The 12,213-nt window shown below is 30.8% G+C and overlaps 2 protein-coding genes across 5 annotated transcripts in view; one reads left to right on the top strand and one right to left on the bottom strand.

The window, feature by feature from the left end:
* Positions 1 to 5,450, bottom strand: part of LOC110993653 (kinesin-like protein Klp10A) — a 39,723-nt gene extending 34,273 nt beyond the window's left edge. The window contains exon 1 of one of the 3 annotated variants that reach the window (XM_022259997.2): positions 5,093 to 5,450. In XM_022259997.2, the coding sequence (XP_022115689.1) occupies positions 5,093 to 5,153 (61 nt within the window). In that variant the 5' untranslated portion in view covers positions 5,154 to 5,450. The remainder of the gene's footprint in view (positions 1 to 5,092) is intronic. The other 2 variants (XM_022259994.2, XM_022259995.2) reach the window with 2 other exon arrangements.
* A 1,154-nt stretch (positions 5,451 to 6,604) lies between these two features.
* LOC110993650 (guanine nucleotide-binding protein G(f) subunit alpha) lies at positions 6,605 to 12,194 on the top strand. 2 transcript variants are annotated; one of them, XM_022259989.2, is made up of 10 exons: positions 6,605 to 6,748; positions 8,133 to 8,239; positions 8,350 to 8,444; positions 8,823 to 8,991; positions 9,213 to 9,310; positions 9,741 to 9,855; positions 10,430 to 10,516; positions 10,789 to 10,919; positions 11,285 to 11,453; positions 11,928 to 12,194. In XM_022259989.2, the coding sequence occupies exons 2-10, from the start codon at positions 8,141 to 8,143 to the stop codon at positions 12,120 to 12,122; spliced, it is 1,158 nt and encodes a 385-aa protein (XP_022115681.2). In that variant the 5' UTR covers positions 6,605 to 6,748; positions 8,133 to 8,140; the 3' UTR covers positions 12,123 to 12,194. The 2 variants fall into 2 exon arrangements, with proteins under 2 accessions (XP_022115681.2, XP_022115682.2); XM_022259990.2 differs by lacking the exons at positions 6,605 to 6,748; positions 8,350 to 8,444.
* Positions 12,195 to 12,213: the final 19 nt, after the last annotated feature.

The following is a 12,213-nucleotide window of genomic DNA, read 5'->3' as shown; positions in this document are numbered from 1 at the left end:
TGAAGTAAACGATCTTTAAATGTGATGACTGTATAGCTACATCATCGACTAACAACGTGTTATTTTCAATTTATACGAAATTATTAAACAGAAACGTCTTTGCAAAACAACTTTAGCCGAGTAGTGACGCGTTGAATGCCACCATGTTATGATATCAAAATAACGTTATTTAGTTTCATTCAATTTTTTTTTTATAGAACAGAGGGCAAACGGGCAGGAGGCTCAATAATTCAAATATGAGTGAAAAAATGTATTGAAATAATATTCGATTTTGAGGCCAAAGTTAAATTAGGTTTTCAGTCGTCGTTAAATAATATCGAAAGTAAAACGGAACCAACATTAGGGCACATGATCTAGATACACTCCATTAAACGTGTTCGACCTCATTCTGCTCTATTATCTATTGATTATATCGTGAAAAGTATCCATTGGCGCTACTTTCTACTGCAGCGGCTACCTTTGTTAGACAATTTTTACCCTCTTGGGAAAATGTTACTGTCCTAATAGTTTTGATCGTTCAATATAATACTGTGAACTCGTCTATGAAAAGTCTTGATGAATAAAACCGAACTATGTCTATGTTCTACTGGAAAATAAGGTTCAAAATGGGGGAAGCTAAAACTTATTTTTTATTTTTTTATTTCCCATTATTATTGATAAAAAAGGAAATAAAATATTGCAATCAACTATACAGACGAGAAATACATAATACATAATTAATTACAAAAATATTAAATTTTATTTATAAATATTATTTGTTAAACACATACACACACGTTTATTGTGACAATATAGTATATGTTACAACATAGATTTGTTTTCAATAAACATGTGCAAGGAACAAATGTATTATTTGTTTTAATAAATAATTTATTAATGTTATGTATCAAAAATTGTATATATTATGCGTCATATATACTCCTACTCAAGGATGATATCATAAATGAAATCGAAAGTCTTTAAGCATTGCAAAATCTACTCTAAAAGGCCAAGTCTGCAAAATCTGTTATAATGAATTTAATTAGACTTTCTGAGCCTAAATAGTAACTGACCAGAACAGAACATCTTGCTACACATCCTTTAGATAATAGCATTGGCCTCTGTAATTATTCCAATTAAATTCAAAACGAAATAATACACACTTCCAAAAGTGCTTCATGATACCCTTAGGATAAGATCCGAAGATAGGAATAAAACTATTTCCGTCATATATCCAGGAACGAAACTATGTCCGTCAAATATGTTTTGGATTTTGATATAAGGAACACAGTTCATTTAACAATTCGAGCTGGAGTAGCGTTTCTAAAACTCACCATAATATTAATGTTAATTAAACTTTAAGTTCTTGCTTATCTTATCGCGAAATTTAACGTTTGTATAGTAATCGATTTAACAAAAAAAATACTGTGAAAAGATTTTTTTCAACAGTTGAACATTCCTCATTCAAAATAGTTATATTAAAAAAAACTCATTAAAATGAAAAGTAAACGACTGGAGACGGCTGAAAGTGATAAATTTATACAGTTAATATTCATATATTGGAATAATTATGGAAGAAACTGAAAATCTCTGTAATTCGCCAGTCTAGGTCAATATGTTTCATCATAATGTTTTAACATGTTACGGCATTTAAATACATTTATAGCAACTTGCGTGACTAAGAATCTGACACAGGCCGAAATGAGTGAACGAATTAGCCGATGTGGTTACGTTTACAAAACAGACTAAACTTTCGACAGGCCACGTGGGCGATATCCTTAGACGACGGAATTGAATTGATAAATATGAAAGAAGACTTTGACTTGTGCGCCAGAAACCCTTGAAGACACTCAGGTAGGTTGGAGAAGTTCGGGCATACTAACGACGAGGTATTTTTTTTTATAGAAAAGGGGGCAAACGGGCAGCAGGCTCACCTGATGTTAAGTGATACCGCATTACTGAAGATAATGATTATATTCATGCTACGACGGAATTTGATATACCAGATAATGGTAATAATGTAAATAATGTATCCCATACTAGAGGCGAAGTCGTTTCCAACAGCTAGAGCTACTAACTTGCTCACTCATAAGCACTCAACTGAGCCAAGGCAATGTCAACGAAGCCGTAATCGATTTTAAACCAGATTATCCTCTGCGTGCACAAACTTGGAGAATTATAATTTAATATTTCATTGCAGGTTTTTACGTAACGACAAGATGAAAAAAAATCATAAAATTGTAGTTTTAATGTCTTTATATCTGAAAACTTTACTCTATCAATAATTATAGTCATATTATGAATATTGCGAGAACTGAAAGACAAATTTCCGGTATCAAGTTACAAACGATTTTCGCCTTCCTTAAATTGCTTCCTTATCTATTTGATTTAGCTCCTACAGTAAGGAAATAACAAAAAGAAAACTATATTAAGTGGACACTCAATTAAGTAACTATGAGGTAATTTAATTGTATTGAACAACGTTTGCAAATGCGAATCTCAAAGCTAAACACATTTCTCTCTTTCTAAACCAAAAAAAAGGTAACATGCAAATGGGCTGAACTTGTGTAAACTATTTGGTGACGTTAATTGTTATTTTTCTAAAAGCTAGTGATATACATTGACAAATACATTATACATACGTAAAGTATAAACACGAAATACCGTTTGCATTACCGCACGCGCCATGTTTGGTGTTTCAAATGAAACAACTTACGTACATCAATATAGGGCTTTGGTATATTGAACCATTAAGTAAATCATGCTACTAAGTGATGATTAAAAGCAACTTAGATCACGTTTCACCAAAGTCACGACATAATGTCGTGTGAATGTGAATATTTAGATTTTAGGTGAATTCGTAAGGTACAAGAAAAGCCGCTCATACTTATGACTCATAACCTTCATTGTTTATAACTAGCCAGTTATCTTCTTTAAAAAAACCATATGATGCTTCCATGAAAATAAACTATAATATATTGATCTTTGTTATTTTTAGTAACTAAACTTAGATAAAGTTTCTGTTGTAACTGAGTTCAAAAAAAATATATTTATGTAGATTTTATACAAGTAGTATAAAAGATTTTATTTATTTGAATATAAATACACATTTTTTTTTTTAATTTTGCCTGGTGAATGAAATAGTGATTTAGAGAAAAACCTTATTATTTTTATCTATGATAGATATTTCTATAAAAAAGATGGTTTTAATGTACTTTAAACAGAATCAATCTTGAGCAAAGAACTGAGATGAATCAGCTTTGTTGGACCTATATTGTAAGCGACAACATAATCCAACTTTATTGTAATGGATCTCTGATGTACCATATTATTGATATGGAAATGCAATAGTAAGAAATTGGATAATGATATACACAGCAATAAAATTATTTTAATATGTAAATATTGATTAAATTTTTATGAAAAATAATTATTCTACAGTTCCACTTAGATCTGAAATAAGCACAAACAAGTCAGTAATCCATATACATGATATAACCGACATTTTTCATATTTACACATTCATCTTAGTGATATGATAGATATGTATTTTGACATAAAACATAGATTAATTGTCAATTGTTATTAACATATTCATTCATAAATTATTGTTTGCAATATGTGTAAAAATATTAAGGAATCAAATGATAATAAGTAATGAACCATCGGCACCCAGAATCCTCAAAATATTATAAACATTTTTATGTGCATATAGATATTAGTTATATAAATAATAACAACAAGTGCAGTCCCCAGTTAGTTTATTAAGCCTGACCTTGATTTTAATACACCATTTACTGTTGCAATGTCATTCTGTCGGACTATTTGTTTTTTAATGTGGCAAAAATACATTAAGTTTCATTAGAAATTATATGAATAGTTTACATAGTTATTGCGGCAATGCTTGCAAATACAAATTTTATTATATATGTATCAGCTGTTAACTTATGAGCTAAAATGCCTATAATGCTAAAGATTTTAATCTTTATTATTTCTGTTGGTCAAAATGGAAAATATATGTAATAATTTGATGGCCACTAGTATCGGCGCGCGCGCAATTCGCGACTTATATGGACCCTTGACGCAAGGCCGCGAAACGTCCTCGCTGTGACCGTTGAAATTCGAAAATTTATATTTTAATACAGGATACAGTAGTAGTGTTGATGCAATATACATGTTTCATGGAATGTTGATTTTGTAACTGTAATATTTTTATTATATTGTAGCCTAACATCTTTTTTTTTAAATAATTGTAGAGTTTATGTTCTTTTAAGTTATATTTTATATATTATATTAATAATTTTCACACTTTCAAATATATCTAAAGATTTCCATAAAATTATATGCATTTAATTATTAGGGAAAACTTGCTACTTACAACATTCAAACCAATTTTACATAAACTAGTTAGATAGTTCATCTAGGACATTTAAAATATAATAACTTTAAAACAGATTAAGTAATGTCAATGAATAAAACCAAGAGCAAGTAACTACAATAGCATAGCAATAGTATCACTTAAAATTTCATAAACTTCAATGTGTCTCAAAGGATTTATAATTAAATTGAACAAGTAGTTGGATTCCATATATTATTTGGAAATCACTTATGTCTACAAAGTTTTCAAGTTTAAGGTACACATTAAATTCCCAAAATTTAACCATCAATTTGATATTGCACTTGATTTATACAACATAAACACAATTATGATAGTTTAAGTCAGTTTTATAAGTGTTCTTTTAGAATAAAATCACTGGAATGTTGTGAATACCAACCACATACCAACTTTATGACTGTATTTAATTTGTGGAACTTCTTGCAAAGTAACTTTGGAACTTAACGTTAACTTTATTTCTGTTTTCGATAAAAGGAAGAAATGTCATTGGCTTGAAAGTAACCGCTATACAGTATAACATTTTATGTAGTTTACAGATAGAGCGTCTTTCGATTCGCGAGAATGAATCATAATTATTCATATTATGGAAACCTAGGAGCACAGCATACATGTCGCGACACGTTTTTGTTGACCTTACACAGCTGTTTAAATAAATTAATTATATCAGAATTTTAGCAAATTAAAAATCTTATATTGAAAGATCGTTGAAGATCTTACCATCTGTTCTCTTGATGTTGATGTTAATCCCAGATTGAATTTTAATAGTGTCGTCATCCATTTTAGCACTGATTTATACACCATAAACACTAATTAACATTATATTTTAATAATAAACGTTTGTTCTAATATTGTCTAATTCATTCGGTTATTGAACAGAACCGGTGAAAATTACAAATAAATTTCTACACCCAGACTGACAGTTATATCGAGCCAGCTACACTTCACACTAGAACGTTTCAAATTTGTTTTAACACAACAGTCAAATCAATCACTTTCTACTTCTGCATTATTAAAATTTAGTTTTGTAGAAAATAAAAATGTGTTTTAAAACTGAAACTAAATAAAGAGAGCATATATATTTTAAATAAAATCAGTTGAGACACAAAATTAAAAATTGGCGAACTTATACGATCAATGCGCTAAAAAGTTTTACCACAGCGTATGTCGTATGATTTGATTTACTTTGGGTTGCTATATTGCCATTTCGCTAACCTGCCGTTCGGAACTTGTTGTTGTGTTTGCTCTGTGGTATTGTAATCGGTTAAGAGCAGACGTATTTTATGCTTTATTTTATTAATCTATTAATTAATATTAATAATACACTATCAAAATAATTTTAAACTATGGTAATTTAAAATTATTTTGATTATATTTAGTTTCCTGACCCTTTCAAATGTTTCAAAACGGAATGTTTTCAAAGACGTTATTACAACTTTAAAACATCAAAGTTGTTTTTGGCATCAAAAAATTACCATCTTTGAGTTAATTTTCCATAAATGTGGAATGACGTACTAGATGGCGCTATTTGAGTACAAAGATCAATCCCCTTAATAAAAATTTGTGCTAGGGTTTCCATCGGTATGGATTAGTACGTGGACTCAGTTTCCGCCCTCTCATTAGGTCTAGACTCTAGAGATAACATTCATAATTGTAGGATAATTCAATAACGATTTACGATGGTAAACTACTATCGTACGAAGATTGTACAATATTTTTTGAATGTATATATTAACTAGTCATTATCCTGATAGATACGATAGTTTTGATCCATAATAACTAATATTCGATCATTTTACGGCGGCACGAAGTGGACACTGTTTATGCTGCCAATATGTTATTTGTTTAATAATGTCTTCTAATCCGAAAATTTCGTTTTGGATTGGATGGAAAGCGTATGTAAATACACCATTTGTCTCGGGTCACCATCTATTCGACTCAGACGTGACGCTCATCCACTTCATCCTCTATACTAGAATTACTTCTTCAAAACTATACTTCTTCTATAATTTAGCAATTGTTTTACTTTCAGTGTTATTTTTATTGATTTGTTTACACCTCTAGGACTTCCAAACTTAAAATTATTGTTTTTTCAGTTTTTTTCTTACTAGAAGAGAATTTCTGCAATCGCTTGTGAGCGAGAAGGCCGCACGTTATCTCTTTGTTTTTATTTGTAATGTAACGTAGTTTAAATAAATAACAGTACGCAATCACCGAATAAAGGTTGGTAAAACCGTGTAACAGCTCGCAATAGTATAGTTCAATCAAAACATAATGAATAATTATCTTTATTAATCTGACTGATAGAAGTGATAAAAAAGATAAAGTTTAGTTGGGCCCAGATTTATGAAGTGCAACGGACGATCGTTTTGAAAGGTAAGTTGTTACATTACTTCCCTTTTCCATTGTAATATTATTTAGGTCATGTATATGAAAGTACGCTCAGTTAGATATAAATCAAAGAGTGCAAGTATGCACATCGTTACTTAGGAATAATTATCAGATATCATTTTGCAATAATTTAATCACCGATAGGTAATTATACAGTTTTTAAAAGCGCGTTGGTACAATTTAAACTTTTTAATTTTAAATGTCAGTACATCTCTGCTCTGAGTATAACTACATTATTATTGATGAATAAGTCGACGGCGGGTGTCAGGCACAGAAGGCTGATTACCTATTTGCTCTGTTAGATTGACAAACGATCATGAAACAGATACAATAAATTGCCCAGACCTAAAAAGGTTTTAGCGCCACTGATTATTATTGAAAAACAGTAATGATGAACAAAGTAGTGACTTTGACGTTTGACGTTCGTGCTGGTAGAACTTTAGGGGATCTGCTTGCTCGTTTGCTTCCCGTCCCATGAAAAAGTAATCTAGGATTACGTGCATCCTCTCCGTTAATTAAAAACCTAGGCGTTATTTGACTGCCTTTTTATTAAAGTGCTCTTTCTTTTGTTCTTTAAAAAAAGATACACTACTTATTTTAGTTCATTATATACAAGTATATTTAGTCCATCTTAGATACATAGAAGTTATGTTTCAGAGTCAACACTCAACGGAAAGTTGACTCCCTTTGGTCAAAATTTGTTTTAGCGCTAAGATTGGTTTTTATTTATTTATTTTATTTTTTTAATATCATCCTAGATTCAATTTACCTGATATGAATGTTGAGGGAGTATGGATTGCTGCAATTATCTGTAATATATTTTTTTAATAATTTTCTGAAATACATTGGAACAAATATTAGCAGAATCTTGCAGTGGAATCTAGACATAACGCCAACTGTAACTCCTGTATGTCAAATATGTGTTTGTATCTTACCGACAGTCTCCCAGAATCAAAATATAAAAAAATCCTATAACATAACTTATTTCTGTTTATCAAAACTAAAGTCGGTAACTAAAAAGAATTATTTTATCGTACTTCTGTGTATTTCTTATCGCACTTCAAACTGTGAGTAGGTACTCAAAACTGTATTAAAAATTGCACTTAAAAGCCGGTAGATATCATTACATATACATTAATTTGTATAGGTCATACTTATTAAAAATAGCCACAACTCATTGCGATATCATAGTGGGAAAAGCCTGATCAAGGATATAGCTGGTGATGCCTTTAACAAAAATATCGTTTGGCGCCTTCTAGATAAATTTTTAATATAGACAGTGGGCGGGATCTCTCTGAAAAAAATAAAGAACGTCATCTTTTTACATACTTCTATATAAGTTCTAATACCTAGACGTTTGGTTTTTCAGGTTGCAAAATGCAGCTATTGCCATGCGTAAAAAAATATGATGAAAATGAAAGTAATTCAAAACAAATTGATAGAGAAATCAAACAATGGATTAAATCCTACAACGATGTGAGTAGTTTGTTTTTTCTATGTAAAAAAATATATAATTTGTTAATTATATCACTTTTACTTAAGTCAAAGTAATTTCAAATTAAATACAGTTTATGTCTTCAAATTAGGCTATCAAATTATTATTGCTGGGAACTGGGGAGAGTGGAAAAACAACCATAATAAAACAAATGAAAATTCTTCATATACAGGGATTTAATGCTGGGTATGTTTTATTTAAAATGTCTATAAGTATTTTAAAACAAACTTAAATTAAAAAAAAACTTGTTTATGTATTTCTTAGACATAAAACATACCTTCTCGATCCATACAAATTTATTTTTATTAAATCTCAAAACTGGATATAAGTTATACATATAGTTAATATAATGTAAAAGTATATTCTATGTTAAAGAACTATTTTTAATTTAACGTATTTTATAATATTAAGATTAATTTTGGCACACTTTCTGCTAGCACTTTTGATTGTGTAAAAATTATTATGTCAGTCCAATAGTTTCTGATGTTCGTTACAAGCATAAATATTTCTTTAATTTTTAATATAAGTATATAATAAATTATATAACCAAGCATTTACTTTCAGAGAGAGAATGGAAAAAGTTCAGCATATACGGCACAATATTCACGAATCAATATACGAGATAGTCCATAATATGTCACCATTAAGTATACCACTCCGAGATCCGAGGAATATTCAGTCCCAACAATACATCTTACAGATGGGACTTGCAGGACCTGTGGATTTTACAGAGGTAAAGATTTTACAAAACCAACATTTTTGTCTTCATAACCAAAATTCGAAATTTAAATTAAAACTAATTGTAGAAACAATTAGGTACGTTTTACAACACATTACATTACATTATAACACCTTTGTTTTACCAAGATACCTAAGAAATATTTTACGACCTAGGTGCTTTAAATAAATTATATAGTAAATAAAATCAAATAATGTCAAGTAAGTTTTCCACAGGAATACTTCGACCATGTTAGATCATTATGGCGAGACGCAGGAGTCAGGGAATGCTTCAAACGAGCTAACGAATATCAACTCATAGACAGCGCTGAATAGTAAGAACTCTTAATTCGTCTTCCCATTAGTTCCAACAGAGTAGCGGGTGTGCTCACTGAGTGCTTCTCTAGGTTTCTATACAAATATTTGTTCTGACAAAAACTATTTATAACTATATTAAACTATATATATTTACGCTTTGTTCGTGATACAATATGCACAAATGGACTTTCTTACTATGTGCGCATTTAACATTTGCACGAACGGTGAAGGAAAACATCGTGAGGAAACCGACATGTCTTATACCCAAAAAGTCGACGACGTGTGTCTCTGAAAGCTGATCACCTACTTGCCTATTAGATTTAAAAATGATCATGAAACCGATTCAGAAATCTGAGGCCAGAACCTAAAAAGGTTGTAGCGCCACTGATTTATTATTTATTTTATTCGTGATATGTACAAAAACATGACATAAACGTTATTTTTCAGCTTTCTTGATAGAATAGATCTGGTTGCTAAGAGCGATTATCTTCCATCAGACGCAGATATACTACGCTGCCGACAGAAGACTACTGGCATACAGAAAATTGAGTTTAAAGTTAAAGTAAGAACGTTATCAATATTACAACATATAATATCAATTAGTAGATTAATAAATTGTTTTTAAACAGAAAACTGTTTGTTTAAATAAATAATGGATGATGGATGGCCACGGCAGCGGCATTAATTTCTTTTAAATTTGGCCATATTCGCAAAAGTGAGTCCTTTCTAAAAGGTCCTTTCTCCTTAAGCAATATATATTGTCTAAATACTGAGGGTATTTGGACAAAAAGCATAGGCACTCATTTGGACAAACATATTTAAAGTTTAAAAGTAATATTAGCAATTATTATAATATTTTTATTTTAATATTATAATAATTGCTAACCAAATATTTGTAGTTTGAACACACGGAGATACAATTGCATTGTATCTTATAAGTCATACATTCAGATGATTTTCCGAGACAGGAAGGTATTCATCAACTGCCTAATTGAAAAAATTTTGACCCCATTTCTGCAGTCAAACACGCAAAACGATAGAAAAGGCATTATGTATTATTGTTGAGGTTTATTAATGCTCTTATTACTAAAGACAAAAGTTTTCTTACCAACTTAATCACTATCGAAATATTCCAGGTACCAAAATCAATGCATGGTGGCGTCCAAGATTTCTGGATGTTCGATGTTGGAGGACAAAGAGGCGAACGAAAGAAGTGGATCCAGGTAAGTTACAGCGTTCTTACTATAAATTTTATCACGACTACAGCAATATATTCCTGTCACTGGATACCGTAAAAATTTCAGCGACGCACTCGCAAATCTTCTGAAATTGAGTGTCCATGGGCGGCAGTATTAATTAATATCTGGTGAGCCTCCTGCCCGATTGCCCCCTTATAAAAAAAAGGCACATTTTTTAATAACGGTCTGATTCCTCGCAAAACGATATAATTTCGATTGGGAACACAAGAACTTCAAACATAGAATTATATTTGTAGGTATTCGAAGGTATACATGCAATCTGGTTCGTGGTCGCTTGCAGTGATTTTGACCAGAATTTGCGGGAGGACAATACGCAGAATCGATTGACTGAGTCGCTTGTTTTGTTCCAAGATGTCTGGCAGAGTAGGTAAGGTGTTTCATTATCATAATAAATAGAGTATAATGCTTCGATTGTCTATTGTCTTCCTTTTTTTAGAACAAACGGTTGCAAGCGGGCAGAGGGCTTATATGATGTTAAGTGATAAAAATTGGACATTGAGTACCTATCTTAATTCCAATACATTAATTTACTGACTTATCTCTGGATTCACGTAATATATGAAAACTCATCCTAACAAAGGCAACCATCTATTCTGTTGTTTAATTCTAAATATGTACTCAACTAGCTTTATACAATTTTTTGTTAACTTATTGCACAATATAATAATAACTGGATTGCAAATAGTTTGGATATGGTTTCTTCACCGATATAACGATGCATATGTTCAACAGATTTCTTCTGGAAGCAGGATTAATAGTGTTTTTGAATAAGCAAGATCTTCTCGAGAACAAAGTGTCTCGGGGTAACACAATCGCTCGTTACTTTCCGCAGTACGACAACTTTGATGCCCCAGGAAATGAATATAATAGGACCAAACTATTTATTAAGAGCCTTTTCATGGTGAGTTTTGTATTGATATAAAAACAGATATTATTAATAAATCAAAATAAGTTTACATATGATACAGATTATAAACAGCACTTAATTTATTTCTAACCGTTAATGCAACTTTTCAACTAAGGGCATCGACTAGATTGATTGGTATTCAGAAATACGAGTTAGCGTAAACTACGATTTTCGTATGTCCAAAATGTATGTGAAAACATATATTCGTACCTAGTGCAACAAAATTTTATTTGGTAGGTAGTCCGTAGTAGGTATAATTAGGTCTCAAGGACAAGAAAAATAGGGATTCACGAATAATTAAAAAGCAGTAACCAAAGCAAAGTATGCGTGCTGCATGATCAATAATCATAGAATGAAAATTAAAATATGTATAACATTAGACGATGACATAGTAGTACAATACATTGAATAAAATGACAATCGACAGACAATCTAATTTTTATATAATCTTTTCATCTTTGCTATAAGGACTTAACAAAGAAGCGAGAGAGAAGAAATCTAACAGCATCAGCTGAACGCTTCGTAGTTAGTGAAGCAAGCCGAACACGCGAATGCTATTTCCACTTCACAACAGCAACGGACACAGACAACGTACGAACGGTCTTTCGAGACGTGCATCAAATGATACTTACACATATACTCACTAATATTGGTGTGTATTAATAAATGTAAGGATAACTTATCGACTTTTATTTTTGTAAATAATGGATTAAAAAGCAACGTTCTGAAATTCAATATGATAATATTTTTTATT

This window comes from Pieris rapae, chromosome 20 (assembly GCF_905147795.1).
Source record: "Pieris rapae chromosome 20, ilPieRapa1.1, whole genome shotgun sequence".
Lineage (NCBI taxonomy): Eukaryota > Metazoa > Arthropoda > Insecta > Lepidoptera > Pieridae > Pieris > Pieris rapae.
The sequence above is the reverse complement of the archived record's forward strand: the minus strand, read 5'-3'. Positions and strand labels throughout refer to the sequence as shown.

What these genes read in the sequence shown, in the direction of transcription:
- LOC110993650 (XM_022259989.2), top strand. Translation starts at nt 8,141, where the DNA reads ATGCAGCTATTGCCATGCGTAAAAAAATATGATGAAAATGAAAGTAAT. An exon ending in GGATTAAATCCTACAACGAT is followed by an intron (nt 8,240 to 8,349) that starts GTGAGTAGTTTG and finishes TCTTCAAATTAG; the next exon opens with GCTATCAAATTATTATTGCT. An exon ending in GACCTGTGGATTTTACAGAG is followed by an intron (nt 8,992 to 9,212) that starts GTAAAGATTTTA and finishes AGTTTTCCACAG; the next exon opens with GAATACTTCGACCATGTTAG.